General features: G+C 44.4%; 1 protein-coding gene across 5 annotated transcripts in view; it reads left to right on the top strand.

Annotated features, from left to right (window-relative positions):
• The window catches only part of ZNF423 (zinc finger protein 423), a 251573-nt gene that overhangs the window by 125405 nt on the left and 105853 nt on the right, over window positions 1-20315 (top strand). For all 5 annotated transcript variants that reach the window (XM_072980849.2, XM_078380450.1, XM_072980852.2 and 2 more), the window contains one exon: window positions 8902-12125. In XM_072980849.2, coding sequence (XP_072836950.2) covers window positions 8902-12125 — 3224 coding nt within the window. The remainder of the gene's footprint in view (window positions 1-8901; window positions 12126-20315) is intronic.

Here is a 20315-nt window from a genome sequence, read left to right as displayed (position 1 = left end):
TTCTCATGTGTTCTGAAATAAGTCTGTTCCATAGATGTCCTCATTGATCTATGAATTTATAGGTAAAAACTGCATTGAAATAATGTTTTCATATGCATTTCTATTTGCATTTTCTCTCAAAATATGGCATTTCAAGCGCCTTTTGGAACTATTTTATCAAAACACTCAGGCTGTGCAAAGCTGGTGGGTAAATAACCACCAATCTGAAGATGGGTTCAGGAGAAATGGAACAGATTACAAAGACTCTGACTAATACTGTGGTTTCACCGTCTGTATTTTGCACACACATTAGTTTTAACTCCCGATGACTTAATCTGGATGTAGACCATAATTTAGTGTTATGTGTAAGATCTTGCTTGCACTTTCTTTTCTCCATACTTGTCCTTGTCTCTATTGCTTTAACAACAACAACAGCAACAATGTACTATCACGTAAACTCTGCCATGGTGACTTTTTTCAGGGTTTTCCAGGTAGAGAATATTCAGGAGTGGTTTACCCTTCCCTTCCTCTAGGGGGTGCCCAAGGCCACCCAGGCTGGGTGGAAGAGGACCTGTCAGCACGACACTGCAGCTGCTGTACGCTAACTGAAAATTGTCTGCATTACAGGGTTTTAAATAAATTTCGTAACCCTTTTGGTGGCAAACCTCATGCTAAGGCAGAAATTCAGACATTCGGTCACAGAGGACTGAAGAGTTAAAGGAGAAACTAGAGCTAGCCTCCGGCACAGAGAGGGAGGAAATGAGAGAAAGAGAGAGGGAGAGAAGACCAGGAACTTCAGTTTGGCTTGCTTGCATGAAATACAGTTTAATTTCACGATAGGCGAAATCCACAGGTCGGCCCCAAGGGGCTTTTTACGGCCACCAGCCTGCCCCCACAGCCCCCCTGCACTGTTTTAACACCAAATCTTACCAGTTTTATAAACCAAAATGGGGGGCAGCTCTCAATGTCCTGTTGCAGCCCAAATGTAACTCCATCAACATTTCCCCTGGCTGTTCCATTCCTACTAAATAAATACTTGTAAAAAGCAGGGTAGGGAAGTTCTGTGGTTTCCCAGTGATAAATGCTGAGTGGGTTGCTATTTTTTTAAACACCTAATGTTAGGATTAATGATGGATTCCTTACATTTCTTATGCCAAACACACACACACACACACACACACACACACACACACACACACACACACACACACACACGCACGCACGCACGCACGCACACACACACACACACACAGAGCGAGTGAGCGAGAGAGAGAGAGAGAGAGAGAGAGAGAGAGAATCTCTGTACCTCATGCTTGCTGCTGGAGGAAATTGCTGCGTGAAAGAAGAAAAGGAAAAGGGGGGGGGGCAAAATATACAAGAATAATTCTAAAAATTTCCATAGAAATCGGCTAAGTTATTATTGATTCACAGAGCGCGACAAAACATCACTGCATGAATTAGCAAACAGCTGTTTCTAATTTGAGTTTAGAACTGTCCACAGAGGAACTTGTTTTAGTGTTCACTCCTTTCATTTATAATGAATTTTAATCACCGCTACAGGTGAGAAAAATGTAGAAACAAGCTTGTATCTTGTGGAAGAAACAAAGGAGAGACAGATGCTAACAGATTTACAGTCTGTGATAAAAGGAATGTTTTGGTACACTTTACATGTAATTAGGGTGCAGCTGTTTGCAGTCCCAAGTCCACAATGCACAGCAGAATATAGTGCCTGCCGCTGTTCCAAAGGGAGTGCACAAAAACAGTGATTCAACCCTGAAAGCATTTAGCTTATTCCTAGATCTAACATAAAACTTTGCTCCTCCACCCTTCTCTTAAGTCATTTACTGCAGTGTGATACAAATAAAATTGATGGTGGGGGGGGGGGGCAGAACAGAGACAATTTGCACACAGTTTTGGCTTAGCGTGTTATATCTGGGGATTGCAAAATTTGAGCATTACATTCGTTCATCAACCAACAGCACCTCTTGCACAATGCTGTTCGTGCCAGTTCATTTATTGGCCAAGTAAATGCTTGGTACTTTGCAGCCCTGCCTCCTCCAGCAGGCACCCACTCCGAGGCAGCACCCTGGCTTCTCTGCCCTGCCTCCTCCAGGCACTGCCCCTGACTGGGCTCCCGCAAGAGGAGGTGGGCTGCAAAGTGCCGAACACCATTTGGTCAATAAACAAATTGGCATGAACTACAACTGTTTGTGTCCATCTCCATTCAGAAGTAAAACACATTGAGTTAAAAAAAAATGGCTTCCCCAAGGGAATGGATATAGGATTGCCTTCTAACATGCCGTACTTGTGTTGTTTTCAGTCCTATCTTTTAAAAGTTCCTTTTGTCTTTAATTATCTTTTATGAGCCCTCTAAAGAGGGCTTTGCTCTGAAAGGTGGCATATTTAAATAAATAAAATTAAATGTATTTTGAGAAAGGGGTAATTTACCAAAAAGAGGTGCTCTTCTGGATGGTCACAGTAAGTGTTAGCCATTCTTTGCAGTAAGGGAACAGCTGCACGTAAGAATATGTAGTGGCATGGTTGCAAGTAGCCAATAATATGGTGTTAGTATCAATGACATTTTGTGTCTTCCCCCATTTTAGCGTGGAACTGTTCATGTTCCCTCTGCTCGACTAGGAAGCATTTGCAAAATAATTTTAAATCATTTTAAAAACACAGATTTGCAGTATTTTCTGCATCAGACCAGAGCCTGAAAGAACATGAGCTTCAGATTTTCCTTGTAACTTAGTGAGATTGGGAGAGAAAACAGTGCTGTCAAATCATTGCTGTGATAAAGCCCTGGATTTCTACATCATTTTCTATGAGTAGCTGTCACCTTTACCTCTCTAACAAGAGGTAGTCATGGTGTCAAAAGTAACCAAGAATTGTGATCTCCAAACAAAGGAACTGTCAGTCTGGTGCTTCCCTAGGTGTGTGTGTTTTAATGCCTCTTTCAGTCCTCAGGAGTGAATGCATAATATATTTAAATAAATGGATACAGCTTTGACTCAGGAGCTGGCGAAGCTGCTTTATACTGGGTCAGTTATTTGGTTCATCCAACTCTGTTGTTTATATGCAGGTTCTTTAAACAGGGTGCATGGGAATGTTGTCAAATATATCTGTGCTTAGTCCTGCACTTGATTTCCTCTTGTCTGATGATGGCAATCAAGGCTTTGTTTGGTCAGGCTGGATTGCCAAACAGGATAACAAGGCTGTGTTAAGCTTGTCGTCTGTTTCATGCGATACCAGTCCATCATATGTAAGTACCAGCTAAAAGGGTACTTACCAGTGGCTCAGCCTTGGGGCATTTGTGTTCGTAAAATTCATTTAAACTGTGACCTGTCAGCCCCATTACTGGAACTTTCCTACTCTTTGCGAATAATGGAAACCTCACAGAATCTCTGTCTCTGTATCTCCTAATCAAGTTGTTTCTAGCCTGGGATCTACAAAGAATTAATAACACTTAAATTTGGAAAGGTTCCATGAGCAGACAATGGAACTCCATTTGAAAGCAGAAAGGAAGCACACAAATGGTTAAGATTAACTGAAAGCATCTAAACCTAAGTGTTGGTTTTTAGAAAGACTTGATTTGCATTAATTCATACCTGCAAAATAGTCTTGAGTTAAACACCTACTGTGCATTGAAGGTTTACTCTGCCTTGCATTCGAATCTAACGGGACAAGAGTAGACCTTGTCTAAAAGGGCAGGATAGAAATCTAATGAATAAATAAATAAAAGACAATCCTTTTAACAATGTAGCCCCACCTAAAGTTGAGTTAAGCAGAGGTACCCTTGCTTTTCCCTGTCCTTCCCTTGTCTTGGAAATAAAGGTCACACATTCTTTCTATTAAGAATCTTGCTTTCACATGCTGAAATTGACCACAGCGGTCAGTGAAGCTGGCATGTTCATGGGCTCCACCTACCTAGATAGCTGACTGAATAGGGCCAACAGTCTTGCCCCTAAAGTTCAGTTTCCATTAGCTGCATTGCCTACGTGTACGAATTGTCCAATCGTGGAATGCGAGTGGCTAGAAACAGCAACAAAATAGAACCAAATTTTTATTCGGGGTTAACCAAGTTTCATCCGCCTGATCAATGGTCAGAGGTTTCTCACTTATCACCCCTAAGGGACTGTTCTAATTCTGTGTATAAGTGTGGACATTATTTGTTACCACCTTCACGAGAGCCAGGCCAATGGTCAAACGTTTCAGAGTGGGGAATTTGATCAATAAAGAAGCACATTTCGTAAAGTAGATTATCTCATTTGCCCAGCCCAAGCTAAATAAAATGTTAGTTATGTCTTTCTCATCATAGAAAAGTAATCTATAAAATGTTTGGGCAGGGTTTCTCTTGCTAGCTGAGTAAAACTGTAAACAAATCCAATGTAAATCCAAAAGATAAATGGCACAGGTGTGTGAGATATATACAATATGGCAGTTTGGACCATATTAGAGGAAGAAATAAATTGACAGAATTCATCCTGGCTGGAATTAGGCCCTCCGTGATGAAGATAAATGCACACAACCATGCAAAATGCACTGAACATTAAGTTATGAAATGACTACACTATTTAGTGATTGATGATCGAGTTTGTTTATGGAAATGCCGTGACCTGTCCCTCTCTTTTCAAGAACGCTTGTATTCACAGGGCTGATTAGCGCTCTTTTCTCTCTTCTAATTAAACTTTTATTGAATTTCCTTTTCCCTCTTTTCCCCCCACTTGCTTTGATACCCGTCTGTGCTTGATGACAAAAGCCTTCTACCAGTCATGTGATCCCTCTATTTTCAAATAGTCCCACTCAGCAGGATTAGCCATTTTTAATGACTGTAATCTCCTTTTGGAAAAGTGATTTTTCCCCCTCTCGTTTTCATTCTGCTACATTACTTTGACTGCATTAATATAGAATTATTTGTCTAAAGGCAAATAGTCCTTAAATATTTTTCCAACCTAAACTGGATCTTCCATATGAAAAAAGCCCCAAACAATAATGCTTCTATTTCATTGTCTCCTGTTTGCAGCCCCAGTTCAAAATATTCTAGTTGACCTTTCAAAACCTTTGAAAGATTAGGACCAAGATACCTGGTGAAATAGCCATGTGTACACTGCCATATATTGAGATCTTCAGTGAATGGTTGTTTGCTAGATCTTGGAAATGATCCAGCTATCAAGCTGGCAATATTAGTGACTCTTCTACAAGATGGATAGATAGGATCTTTTGAGTAGAAGAAGACATTATGGAAGGGCATATGTTGGAGAATGTACTGTAGGGGCAAACAAGAATCTAGAAACATAACCTTACTTCAAGATGCAGGAGAGTTAATGGGCAGACAGAATTGGGCTATCTGAAAACATAGGTTGGGGATCCTATTGAGCTGCTGAATAGAAGGTACATCAGGCTGTCAAGTACAGAGTTCCAATTAACACCTCCATTCTTTTCTTCTTCTTCTTCTTGATATTCTTTGAGAGATGGGTTACGGGGAGGAAAGAAGACAGAACAGAAGCAGGAGAAAGGTGATGCAAAATGTGAAATCACTCGAGGCAGGTCCCATGGGTTGTAGGCTAGGATTAAAGATCGGCCTTCCCAGGTGCAGATGACTGATGTAGATTCACAGCGTAGCATAGAATCAGCCTCTCTCCCACTCTGGAGCCTCCCTGTAGTGTTGGACTACAGTCCCCATCATCCTCAGCCAGCAAGGGGTGGCATAGGTGGGGAAGACGGGACTGCAACTGAGATTCTGCGGAAGGCACCTCATCAGCGTACGATGATAGGAACGCCCAAAGAGAAGAAATCGTTCTATCCCCACGGACTTATATTGCACTGCCCTCTCCTCAAAGATGGGACTGAGAACCAACCTGCATCTCAGAAATCTCTAAATGATGGGAAGTATGTAAGAAGATTCTGCTGCTTTGGTGATCCTTTGTACCCTCTTTAAAAGTCTTGCCACAGAGTGCTCCGCAACCCTTCTTTCCCTTGGAGGCTGTCACCTCACCGGCCTCAACCCTGCACCCTCTTTCCTGGGAAGCAGCTCCCGCAGGATTTATATCCGAGAGTTCACCATTGCCAGGGGTTGCTCTGACAGTCTTCCAGTCGGTTCAGACCCTGGCTATTACACATAAACACTATGTTTTAAGGCCATTTGAAAGTGTTTTGCAACACTCAACCCTTAACTCTTCCCCTATTGCATGTCGAAGCAGTGGCTCGATGGACTCCCGTTGTTTTGATAATGTGATGATGGTGGAGGTGTAGGAGGTTGCCACTTGAAAAATAAGACAACACCTTGAGAGCAAAAAATCACCATTTGTTGCCCTAGTTTAAAAGCTCTCCCCCCCTCCCATGTGCCTCCCTGGTGTCCCTCTCTCCCTCCCCGCCTGGATCCCCCTTGAGGGACCCAGCTGGCGTGAGCTGGGAATTAGTGTGTGCCATGGTTTGCTGGTCCTTCCCTGCTGAATCTAATCCAGGGAGCAAGCAGCCAGCTGAATCCTTCCAGTCAGAAGAGCCCATTAATTCAAGTCCTGGGGGGAGAGGCAACCTTCCCCCCCCTTTCTTGCCTGGTGAGAGAGGCCCCCTGTGACTGGAGCTGGCGTGAGAGCGAGACAGAGGCTGTCCAGGGCAAGGCTTACAGCTTGCTCATTATGGGTTAGTGGCGTTGATTTACAGTCTGCAGAGTTAGGTTTTAATTTCTCGTCTGTGCAAGGTATGATTGTAAGCAGGGGGATGCTGAGCTGGGGGGGGCGATATGCAGAGAATTTTAAAAAAATAAAAATGTTGCCTAATCTTTTCTTATAATACTTGTAAGATTTTCTTTTCTAGAAGGAGAGAGAGAGAGAGAGAGATCCATAGACGTCTCATTTCTTTTTTTTGGGTTCAGTTCCCCCGTATAGCTTATTTTCCAATAGATTTGTAGTTAAAACCGTTTACAATAAAAACAGACAGTAAGGGGGGGGGAGAAAAAAACTAAAGGATTGAAAAGTATCATGGTATATACATCAGCAAAGTGTGTGTGTGTGGGGGAAATAGTAGCCAAATGCAAGCAAACACAAAATTTAGCACTGAAAAGCCTAGGTAGAAGATTCCGCTCCTGATATTCACGAAAGGCGAACCCCTGATAAACAAGGACATGAGTGGTGAGTCTCCCTATGGTGTGAGTCATCTTACATATATACTTTTCTTTTATATTGGCCAAGTTACTCCTTTGAAGCCTCTCCAGGCTAGCATGGCCGCTCTTGGGCTGGTTGCATATCCCCGGAATCCGAGTGGGAAAGAGTCAAGTCTCCGTTCAGGGATTCACCATGTCCACATCTCTTGAGCTTTAGCAATGTGCTGTTGTATCCACTGCGTCTGGATTTTTGAGAGGGCTCACTTTTAGAGGAAATTGTCACCTTCTTTAACTTTTTATGGGGACCGCCTATTTGAAGGTTATGGGCTTCCAGAAAGGATCCTTGTTGGGACTCCACAGAGACCTAGAGCAAATCATATGAAGTAGCCTACAAGGGTCAGTAATAGTGCTTCAGAGGTCACTCTGATGATACGTTTTCTTTAAAAAAGCAAAATGCAGTGGCATTTCCATGGGTGTATAAAGGTTTGCTTTAGCTACTGGGCTAATGATTGAAGTTGAGGTGCAAAATTGTCATTTGGGGAAGGACCCAGATGCCAAACAAGTAGGGGTGTATGTGTCTTTGTGTGTTTCTCTCTGTGTCTCCTTGTGAGGGTCAGAAATGTGGAAACTCAAAGGAGCAAAACAGCTGCTGTGAAATATATAAGGGGAAAGGGGCTTTGTAGGAAAACCCATTTTCTTTATACCCCCCTCCTCTTTTGAAGGGAACGTCTTCCGCCCTCCTTCCTTTTGCAGGAGAAAAGGTGTTCTTACAAATGTCAAATGAAAAAAACACCAGCGGTAACTCAACCCCCTGTCCTGTTCTGCAGGATACCAAAGGTGCCTGAACAGGATCCCTTCCCCCTCACCAGTGTGTTGCCCGGTCCAAAGCTGCAATATGGAGATATTTGTCTTCTCTGCCTGTCACTGAAGTATCTCTTGCCTTGCTGCAGAGTTGGCAAGCGCACATGGCATGGAATTGGCATCACAAACAGACCAACTCTGACAACATGGAAGTCAAGTTAAGTGTCTGAAGAACTGTTTGGACCCACCCACACACACACACACTCCATCAGAGTTACCCTTTCCAGCCTCTGACCCTTGATTTCGGAATTGTTTCAGGTGCACGTGGGATTTGGGGAAATCCATCTTGTTTATGTCAAATTACTGCAGAGTGACTCTCTCTCTCTCTCTTCCCCTGTGTGTGTGTGTATGTGTGTGTGTGTGTGAGAGAGAGATTCCCTGACAGTAAGAGCTTCAAAGCAGCCTTTCCCATTCTGAGGCTGGGCCAGGAAGGATTTTTTTTTTCCAGGCACCATTATCTGAAATTTTCTCCCAACTAGTATCTTGAAAAATGCTCACGTACGAGCACTTAACGCAGCGGCTCTTAGAAATGTTTGTATCGCTCTGAGGCATGTTGCGTTTTGTTTTCTTGACTCGCTGCTTATTGCTTGGCAATACAGTAGACAGGTGTTAAACCTGCTTGGGGGAGAAGGGGAGGGGGGGGAGAAATTGCTTAGCATTAATCGTGATGAACTGCATTTGGCACCTTTATTTGTTTATTTATTGAAAAAAAAATAGATTTTTGTGTGCTGGGCCATCTCCTCCTCCTTTTCTCCCCTTTTGCCCAAATATCTTTTTAAGATTCAAGGCATTTGTGGTGTTGATCTTGTTTTGTTTTTTATTCAGCAGCTAAATCTCTCTCTCTCTCTCTTAAATACTGTAGTAGCAGAAGGGCCGCAGTGTTGCCGAATGGCTTTGTCCCTATTTTCACAGATGCACTGGGAATTTTTTTTTAAAATCTCCTTTCTGCTTTCCCATTACAGATGGCGACGACGACCCACAACTCTCCTGGGTGGCTTCCTCTCCCTCCAGCAAAGACGTTGCATCACCCACTCAGATGATCGGCGATGGGTGTGATCTCGGCATTGGGGAGGAGGAAGGGGGGACCGGCCTGCCCTATCCCTGTCAGTTTTGCGATAAGTCCTTCATTCGCCTGAGCTACCTTAAAAGGCACGAGCAGATCCACAGTGACAAGCTACCTTTCAAATGCACCTACTGCAGCCGGCTTTTCAAGCACAAGAGGAGCCGAGACCGGCATATCAAGCTGCACACGGGGGACAAGAAGTACCATTGCCACGAGTGCGAGGCGGCCTTCTCTCGCAGCGACCACCTCAAGATCCACTTGAAGACGCACAGCTCCAGCAAGCCCTTCAAGTGCACCGTCTGCAAGCGAGGCTTCTCCTCCACCAGCTCGCTGCAGAGCCACATGCAGGCCCACAAGAAGAACAAGGAGCACCTGGCCAAGAGCGAGAAGGAGGCCAAGAAGGACGACTACATGTGCGACTATTGCGAGGAGACCTTCAGCCAGACCGAAGAGCTGGAGAAGCATGTCATGACGCGCCACCCACAGCTTTCCGAGAAGGCGGACTTGCAGTGTATCCATTGCCCTGAAGTATTTGCTGATGAAAACGCCCTCCTTTCCCACATCCACCAAGCTCATGCCAACAAAAAACACAAGTGCCCAATGTGCCCGGAGCAGTTCTCTTCGGTGGAGGATGTCTATTGCCACTTGGACAGCCATCGGCAGCCTGACTCCAGCAACCACAGTATCAGTCCTGACCCTGTCCTGGGTAGTGTGGCCTCCATGAGCAGCGCCACTCCCGATTCTAGTGCATCCGTGGAGCGAGGCTCCACTCCCGACTCGACTTTGAAGCCATTGAGAGGGCAAAAGAAGATGAGGTCCCTGGAGAGAGAAGAGGGCCAGACCTGGTCTAAGGTGGCTTACAGCTGCCCTTACTGCACCAAGCGTGACTTCAACAGCCTTGCGGTCCTGGAGATCCACCTGAAGACCATCCATGCTGACAAACCTCAGCAAAGCCACACGTGCCAGATTTGCCTCGAATGCATGCCCACCCTGTACAACCTGAACGAACACGTGAGAAAGGTACATAAAAACCATGCCTACCCCATGATGCAGTTCAGCAACATTTCAGGCTTCCATTGCAATTACTGCCCAGAGATGTTTGCAGATATCAACAGCCTGCAGGAACATATCCGCATTGCTCACTGTGGGCCAGGAGCCACCACTCAAGATGGTAACAACGCCTTCTTTTGCAACCAGTGCTCCATGGGCTTTCTGACAGAAGCCTCTTTGACCGAACACATCCAGCAAACCCACTGCAACCTGGGGAACTCAAAATTGGATTCCCCCGTTGTCCAGCCTTCGCAATCTTTCATGGAGGTTTACTCCTGTCCCTACTGCACAAACTCGCCCATTTTTGGCTCCATCCTTAAGCTCACCAAACATATTAAGGAGAACCACAAGAACATCCCGCTGGCCCACAATAAGAAGTCGAAAGGCGACCAGAGCCCAGTTTCGTCTGATGTCGAGGTTTCCTCCCCCAAAAGGCAACGGCTTTCGGCCAGCGCCAATTCTGTTTCGAATGGAGAATACCCGTGTAATCAGTGTGAGCTGAAGTTCTCCAACTTTGAAAGCTTCCAGACGCATTTGAAGTTGCATTTGGAGTTGTTGCTGAGGAAGCAGTCCTGCCCTCAGTGCAAGGAAGACTTTGATTCCCAGGAGTCGCTCCTGCAGCACCTCACTGTCCATTACATGACAACCTCGACCCATTACGTATGTGAGAGTTGCGACAAGCAGTTTTCATCGGTCGATGACCTGCAGAAGCATTTGCTGGACATGCACACGTTCGTATTGTATCACTGCACCCTTTGCCAAGAGGTCTTCGACTCTAAGGTATCGATCCAAGTGCATCTGGCGGTGAAGCACAGCAATGAGAAAAAGATGTACCGGTGTACGGCCTGCAACTGGGATTTTCGGAAGGAGGTGGATCTTCAGATCCACGTGAAGCATAGCCACCTGGGTAACCCTGCCAAGTCTCACAAGTGCATCTTCTGCGGAGAGACGTTTAGCACGGAGGTGGAACTGCAGTGCCACATCACAACTCACAGCAAAAAGTACAACTGCAAGTTCTGCAGCAAAGCGTTCCATGCCATCATCTTGCTGGAGAAGCATTTGCGGGAGAAGCACTGCGTCTTCGACACGGGCACCGAGAACGGTACTGCTAACGGCATGACCCCGGCCACGAAGAAAGCAGACTCGGCAGATATCCAGAACATGTTGATGAAGAACCCGGATACCTCCAACAGCCATGAAGCTAGCGAGGATGATGTCGATGCTTCTGAGCCCATGTACGGGTGTGACATCTGCGGGGCAGCTTATACAATGGAGGTCCTTTTGCAGAACCATCGTTTGAGGGACCATAACATCAGGCCAGGGGAGGATGATTGTTCCAGGAAGAAAGCAGAGTTCATCAAAGGGAGCCACAAGTGTAACATCTGCTCAAGGACCTTTTTCTCAGAGAATGGCCTCCGGGAACACATGCAGACTCACCGAGGCCCAGCAAAACATTATATGTGCCCCATATGTGGGGAACGGTTCCCTTCCCTTTTGACCCTGACGGAGCACAAAGTAACCCACAGCAAGAGCTTGGACACAGGAACGTGCCGGATCTGCAAAATGCCACTCCAAAGCGAGGAGGAATTCATTGAGCACTGCCAAATGCACCCTGACCTTAGGAATTCCCTCACCGGGTTTCGCTGCGTTGTCTGCATGCAGACCGTCACCTCGACGCTTGAGCTGAAGATCCATGGAACATTCCATATGCAGAAATTAGTTGGGAACTCGGCTACGTCCTCCCCCAATGGCCAGGCCTTGCAGAAACTCTACAAGTGTGCGCTGTGCTTGAAGGACTTCAGAAACAAGCAAGACTTGGTGAAGCTCGATGTCAACGGTCTGCCCTATGGCCTGTGTGCTGGATGCATGACTAGGAGCACCAACGGGCAGTCCTTGGGCATGGCCACGCCGGAAGTTAGTGAAAGACCATGCGGGAGCCTGAGGTGCCCGGAGTGTAGTGTCAAATTTGAAAGTGCCGACGACTTAGAGAATCACCTCCAGCTGGACCATCAAGACTTGACGCCTGAGACTAGTGGCCAAAAGAAGGGTACCCAGATCTCCCCTGTTCCCAGAGTAAGTACCACCCCAGGTTAGCTTTGCCACAATCACTAGAATGAGTAGATGTTTAGTCCAGAAGATCATGTTCCCATAGATGGCAGACGCCTCAAATTCTCATTTTGTGTGTCAAAAATCTCTCTTGCTGTGGGGCAATATGGAAGCCCCACTTTATTTGGGATGGACACATGAACGCTGAAGCTTTGCCTTAGGATAAGTCTATTCTGCAATAATTAGCCACGAACACAAGGATGCTTCTCTAACTATAAATATGCCGGAATTTTTTTCAAAAGGCCTTGTGGTTCTTACATAAGACAAATGCAAGAGCAGGTACTGCTTTTATTAATAGTAATCGTGTGCCATCAAGTCAATTCTGACTTATGGCAACCCTTTTCAGGTGGAGAATATTCAGAAGTGGTTTCTCATTCCTTTCTTCTAGGGGGCGCCCTGGTTCTGTGCAGCTTGCCCAAGGCTACCCAGGCTGGCTCTTCTCCCTGGAGGCCCAATAGGGGAATCAAACTCCCACTCTCTGGCTCTTCAGCCAGTTGCCCAACTCACTGAGCTATCCAGACAGCTTTTGACTGTGTCAGAAGCTAGACTAGTTCAGCTTTTAGTGGAGCAAAGGTATCGACTGCTCTTGCATTTGCCTTATAAAAATGTAGGATTATATGTTTATTCTTTTAAAGAATATTTATTTTTCCTTTAAAACAATGTTATTTTATTCACTTCTCAGGAGTAGGACTCCAATAGCAGAACTGCTCCACTTAGCTACTAGTTCGTTTGGTTGAAATTACGTTGCAGCATGTGTTGCTAGAAAGTGTTATTCCTGTATGAGTTTCAGAAATTCCCATTATATACTTTAAACCCACCGGAAAGGTTGCCAGTGTCTCAATCAGTGACTACATTGAAAGCCTAACATCAATTAGTGAATTAGGTCAAGCTGGAATCTCTACTTTGTCCTGTTATTTTCCAAGACACCTTTCTCTGCTCACATCCCTTGAGAGAGCTCCTGCTTCAGGGAGTGCCATGCCTTGTTGTGCCCTTGTGAGTTTGTTCCACCCTCCCAACGAAAACAAAGGAAGTGAAGTGGAAGCCCAGCAAAAAGTGCAATGGGTTGGGCATCGGTAATTCTGCGAGGCACCCAGCGGGGCTCACTCGGTGCATCCAGTGAGGTTGCTGGTAGGGATGCCACTGTTGAGGTGGGTAGGTTCACCCTAGGAGGAGCAGGAGGAGGAGGAGGAGGAAGAGGAGAAGCAGGAGGAATGCTGTGTTCCATAGGGCAGTGGTCCCCAACCTTGGGCCTCCAGGTGTTCTTGGACTGCAACTCCCAGAAGCCTTCACCATCACCTCTGCTGGCCAGGATTCCTGGGAGCTGAAGTCCAAGAACATCTGGAGGCCCAAGGCTGGGGACCACTGCCATAGGGAACCCACAGTTCTGACTATTCCCAAATACCCACCATTAGGAAAATGTAGGAAAGGTTTTCCTTTTGTGTGCTCCCTTTTGCTCTGCTCAGAGTTTAAAAGCACAGGTGGGTCGAAAGGCACGCTGAGGTCTTGGCAGGTGCTACCAGTCCTAATGTCGCATCAGGACATGGTGGGGAGTGAGGCGGAAGAGGCAAGGCTGAAGTTCTTAATCAACAGCCCTACACCCTCTGTTATGCCTGTTTGTCACCTAAAAAGAAACCGAGCTCCATCCTATTCAGGACGAGAACTTCTTTCTGAGCCTTGCGTTTAGTTAATAACAAAAGCCAAGTCCATATTTCCGTTAGGTATGTTCCTTTATCTTTGAAGAATATCTTCAATGTATTGCACGTAGTACAGCTTGAAGGATATTGTTTTGTTTCATTCCTTTAAAAACAACAACATGAAACATTGATTGAATAGCAACTATTCCCAGTCTAGCTCAGAATCAAACCAGCTGCTGCTTCCTTACTTGAATTTCTGTGCGTAAGTCCGCCACCGGCATCTGTACTTAATACGATTCTTGGCTATTTTCGCACTTAGGCAACCTTCTGAGAGAGCTTTCAAGTCTTCATGTTTGCAGCCTTTGGACATAATTTCTTCAGGCTTCCATTTGCGGTTCAGCAGATTACTCATTTCTCCGTCTCCCAGATAAAATTGGAAGGACTAAGTATGGCCTGGAATTCTTCTTGGCTGAAAAGCGAAGGAGCCGTGTGTATAAGCTGCTACACACCCTATCACCACTTTTAATTGTGCTTGATTTAACTCATGAAGCCGTTGACCCGCTCAGCACTCTCGAAAGCTCCTTTCCTCTGTATGAGTCGGAAGCCCCCATCTGCCCCAGCAAAGCATCGTCTTGTACGTGGCTGGGACAGAGATGTTAAAAGTCTGCCTTGTAGATCTTGCCGATCGCGACAATGCGTTGGGTTCAAAGGATTTCTCAGTGCTTGAAACAATCCGAGCGAAAGATTCTTTGCTTTGTTTCACTCACTGCTTTAGCGCTGCAACTACATAGTGCTCCCTTGGGGTCAAGGGAATCGGTGACTAGACCTGCCTCCAGCTGTGATATACATCTAATTCTGCAGAGAATAAATGCGAAATGGAAACACCTCTCCCTTCAGTGCAAAGCCTCTTGAGAGTTCCATCCTCCAAAACTACTTATTAGCCCCGCCATCGTCTTTCCACTTCTTGGCCCTTCATTGTGTTCCGCACTCCTGCTAAAGAACAGGCCCATTCTTTTATGCCACACTAATTTCGATTTCCTATGACTGCACACACCAAGGCTAAAATACTCATAGTTTCCTCTCTTTCCACCTTCTCTCCTTGCAGTTATCGTGAGTGGAAATTGCCGGCATCCTCCTCCCTCACACCTACTTTTAACTGTGTCTCTTCAGTGAGAGCTTCCATAACTCCACTTCTCTCAGGAGAGAATTTAAGTTCTTCAACAAAGTAAATGCTTTGAATCTCATCCCAAGAGGGCAGATTTCTTTTGTAGAAGATAATGAAAAATCAGAATTCAGGCCTGTACCAAATTACTCTTTACACAGGAGCCTGCAATTGGCATATATGCTAATACCTTAGACTTGCCGTTCTACCTTCCCATTAACAGTATCAATCCTGTGAGCACTTATGGTGGATACAGTCAATGCTTCTCCCCCCCCCCTTTCTTTCATTTTCTCCTGTCCATCTGATCTAAAACCGCTTTTGGGCTGGACTCTGGCTTAACTTCTCAGGCACTGCCAACCTCAACATGTTAAAGGACATAAGCAAGGTCCACATCCCTGGGACACAGCCGTCATCTCTCTGTGTGTATCTCTGAAGTTTTCTTCAGTTGGGATTATGCTGTGGGCTCTCATACTGGAAAAGTCCCCACTTCACCAGGATTGGGTTGAAGTACGCTGGGATCTGCTGCTATGTCTCTTAGCTGATCTGCAGGAGATCACCAAGGTTAGCTGGCTCCCAGACGTTTAACAACATCAACAAGGAAATGGGTCCACCCACCTTTTCCAAATTAGGCTGCAGAAATGGACGGAAACTTAGAAGGAAAGCCAGGAGCAGATTTTGGCATGATTGGATTGTGAACTCAGTTCTGGAATGGGAAAACAGCCGTGTCCCTCTGCCCACCTCCAGCTGAAATGACTTATCTCTTTAAAAAAAAATGCCCGACCGGGCTCCTTCTGTGTCTCTGTGTGTTTTTGTACATTGCATTGGAAGGTTCCAGGTTCCCCAGCCAGCATGGAGGGAACTGAGATATAACCCTCCCATTTTTTTGATGATACAAGAATGCAGGCCTCAATGGGTGGGGAAAATCCATGTTGGATTCTCCTCACCCCGTGAGGACTGTTCTCCTTGTTCACCAAAGGACGTTGGTGAGCTAACTCAGTCCATGGACATTATCCATTTAGTGTGGGAACGAACCCAAGTGAAGAGAATGGGATTTACTTCTGGGAAAATAGGCATGGGATTGCATTGAAGGGGCTTGGACTAGATGGCCATCTAGTCTGTGGTTTTATATAGTTCAGTGACTTTCTAATTTCCTGGATTTAGGACAGTAAATGTCAGGCATGGCAATACAGGCTGTGCAAATAACTATAACAGCAGTTCCATCCTTTCCTGATTAATTACAGATTTTAGATGCTTTCAAGATTATAAATTAGGGCTCTGAAAACTCATATGCTTGTCCAAGTAGGGTAGCTTTCAGTACCTTGTTTAAAAAGCATGTATCAAACATAGCCAAGGAAACAATATTGAACAATATGTTATTCTTTGTTTTATAATCTCTTGCTGATTTGTAGTACAACAGGTAAAAAGTGTTTTTTTTTTACTCAGCCTGTCTTGTGTCTGCAATACAAACTGAGCAGCCTACAGCTGTCCAAATAACATTACTACTCTATAATTCTTGACCAGCTCCTCGTTCTTTTCTCTCTCACTCTCTCGCTCTTTCCTTTTGGACCATTATTGATTTTTTTCCTCCTTGGGTGTTTGTTTTGTTTTGTTTTGTTTTTAACACTGAGTCTAACAGTAGAGGATTAGAAAAATATATAGTCAGAGGGAAGGTACGTGGAGATTACATTAAAAAACCATAGGTGTACATGTTTCAGTAAGTGCCAGGATTGTGTCGATATTTGTAGCTCAAGAGGGAAACGGCACATTTGGAATATAGTCGATGCTCCAGATGCTGGTAATACTCCACTAACAAGTATACTTCCGAAATCCTGCAGGTGAGGCTTTGAGAATCCTGCAGAATCTCAAAGGTAAACATTGAGGCAGAGGGGGTTATGAGGAAAGCCTTTTACAAAATAATTAATGTGGGAAACGATGAGGAGAAGGAAGATGCTGGTAAATAAAAAACAAAGCAAAAGCCGTTGAAACACGGTTGCTGAAAGCTGCATTTTCTTCAAGGAAGTCCTGCTTGGGGCCCTCCAGAACTACTGTCAACTTTGTCTGGGTCAGCAGATAATGAGGATGATGGAACTTGTAGTCCTACACTGTCAAGAGGGCCAGAGGGCACCCATTGTTGTCTCCGTCACTTCATCTCTCAGCTGTTGATTCTCTGGATACGTTCCGTCAGGACGAATCCGTTCGTTTCATCCAGTTGGAATAGGCGATGCTAGAACCAGTTGAACTGACGGGATGGTACAGTTTCAGGCATGTTCTTGGGTTATACATATGAGGGTAATAATACCTTTCTACCTTGCAGAGTTGTTGTAAAACAAGGGTAGGAATTCTGTAGCCTGCGGGCTACATAGGGCCCACCTAAACTTGTGTCCTCCATTCCCCTCTTTGGGTTTGTTTGTTTGTTCGTTTCTATGTTTATTTTTGTTCCTAATAGAAGGCCAGAATTAACATGGAAAGGTCATCATGCCGAGTGTATGAGCATAGGTCCCTCCGGGGCAGTCATCGCTTCTTCATCTTTCTCCCTCTCCTTATTAGTGACTCTTTCCTCTGCTTTTCTTTATGAAACTTTTAAATATTCACCAAAATCCATGAGAAAGGCAGAAGAGTGGTGCTGTTTCATTGGGGTCCCTGCGGAAGACTGCCAGTGCCTGGATTACTGGGGTGGGGAGATGGTGTTGGGGCTTTTCCTGAAACTTACAGGCCCATCGCCAGATGCTTTTCCCAGTTTCAGCCATGCCCTTAAAAGAAAAGGAACCAAGGAAGGCCCCACAAAAGAGAAGGTCTCTCAGCCCTTTCTTTCCCTCCCCTTGTAATTTAAGTTCAAGAAATGGTGGGTGGGTGGATTGTGCTGCATGGGTCACATCTCTCTGTCTTGCATTCTGCCTGCTAAACCACATATTAGTCTTAAAATGATCTAACTCCAGTTACAGGAGCAAAGGACCTCTGTTGTTCTGCGGGCTACACATATGTTCTACCACTCTCTTGTGGTCTTTCTCTGTTGACTAAGTTGATTATTCTCAGACTTCTGTATCTTAGGTTTTCTCCATCACTCCGTCAAAGAAGCTTAACCCTAGCATGATAAATGCAACCACCACCAACCCGCCTTTCCTAAGAAGGGTCTTCATATGTTTGTAGGCATTCCACTGTTATCTTTATCATTTATGGGAAGTTGTTTGAAAGGGAGAATGAGGATAAACCCTGAGCATCCAAGGTTAGGGCTAACATGTCAGAAGGTCACAGACGCATAACCTGTGGTGTGTAGGGACAGAACACCACACTTGCTGGACAACATTGGAGAGTGGGTTCTCTCCACCTCAACTGCTTTTGTATCTTACCAGTGGTATGTGTGCCACTGGCTGACAACCTCTGCATTATGTCATTATATTTATAAATTGTGGTAATTGTTACAAAGTCTCTCTCTCTCTCTCTCTCTCTCTCTCTCTCTCTCTCTCTCTCTCTCTCTCACACACACACACACACACACACACACACACACACACACACACACACACACACACACACACACACACAGAGGTAATATTGTTGGGAACAAATGTAAACAAAAATTCCATTATTAATAGTTGTAAATTTTAGTGATACTATCATTCGTTAGGCAAAGTCCAAAGAAATGAAACAAAACAGAAAGACACAAATATGTGGCACCTTAATGACTGTTATATTTTAATGTAAGCTTTTGCTTACATGCCCACTTCATCAGACATTAAGAAACATTATTATTATTAAGAAGCACCATTCATTATTATCAGAAATAGTTTTGAAAACCTGCATTCCACCTAGGAAGCTTTCTTGTCATGACATTGGTACAGAGTACCTCTTGTGAAGAACCCTGGACTAGATCAAATCATACATTTCCTTTTGCCTGTTTCTTAGGTTTAGCCTTAACAGTGGCTTAGTCTCTGACCATCGAAAGAAAATTGGCGGAACCAACATCCATCATGGAAGGGAAGTTTGTTGTGAGTGGGAGACAAATTTATTACAGGCGGACGGGGTTGAATTCTGCTACTAGCTTGGAGTTTTTGTTCCCCAATTATGTCTTGTAAACTCCATGCCCAGAATATGGCTGGAGTTGGGGAAAAAAAATGCCAGCCTCTTGTGCTAACCCATAAAGCTCGTACTTTTCACACTCGTCCATACTGTATCCTCTACGTCTGATATAAACAAGCCTTTGGTTTGATCTGGCATAGTTTCCCTTGCATAATCTGTGAATTAGTGAAACGCACATGGCATTGTTAGTAAGTGGCAGACTTTCTCACTGTTGGATTTGACAACGTAAAATAATCTGATAGGAAAAGAGGAAAACGAAATATTTGCAAGGGATGTTTATTTAAAAAAAAACATTTTTCTGCAATTGCTCTTCTGTCACAACTGTTTTTAAATTCTGATTGCTATATAAATTATTCCTAAGGATTTCCCCCATCTCATTTAAAAGAAGACACGCCCCTGCCAATGTTAAATACAAACCTCATCTTCTTTTATAGGATAAATGACTCATGTAATTGCTTCTTCGCATTCTTTCCTTGTTTCGGCAGTGAAGCGTCATTACAGTGACACAACGAAAAATCTTAAGAAATGAGGGAAGAAAATCCGTGTCACAATTCACTATGGGATTTCCATGGTTTCTAGAATTTATACTTTCACTTCTATAAGCAATCCCTTGTCTGGTCTGCACATCCTGTGAAGTTTCTTCAATGTCTTTTCTGAAATCGCACTTCTCTTGCCCAGATCAAAGCACATTTTCCTGCAATAAAAATGAGGAATCCTTTGGCAAATGCAGGTATACATTTCTGACAGAGGAATAAGCCTCAACAGCCTTCCACCTACCCATCAGGAATAATGTCATTATCAGCAGCAGATAGCTGCGGATTAAGTACTATCTTTTCAAATTTTGGGGTGCATCTGACTTCATCTCATTGTACATAAGCTGTGCATACCCTAAAACTTAAAAGGAAGTCTTAGTGAGCAGCAGTATGTCATTGATGGTGATATTATTCCTGTTGTGCAGATGGAGCTACACAACAGGATTTTGACCATCCTATTGTGCAGGATGACCGTTGAATTACTGGGTTGGATCCAGACTAAGTCCTCCTTGGAGTAGGCCCAGTTCAGTTAGTTATGACTAACTTGTCCATTTCATTTCAGTATGTCTACTTTAAACATAACTGAATTTATTTCCACTCCGCTATGTAGGTTTGTGCTGGAAAGGCTTATTTATTTATTTATTTATTTATTTATTTATTTATTTATTTATTTATTTATTTATTTATTTATTTATTTATTTATTCTATTTGTACCCCGCCTATCTGGTCAATACGACCACTCTAGGTGGCT

This window comes from Pogona vitticeps, chromosome 10 (genome assembly GCF_051106095.1).
Source record: "Pogona vitticeps strain Pit_001003342236 chromosome 10, PviZW2.1, whole genome shotgun sequence".
NCBI lineage: Eukaryota > Metazoa > Chordata > Lepidosauria > Squamata > Agamidae > Pogona > Pogona vitticeps.
Note: the sequence above shows the minus strand (reverse complement) of the source record. Positions and strands in the feature narration are given on the sequence as shown.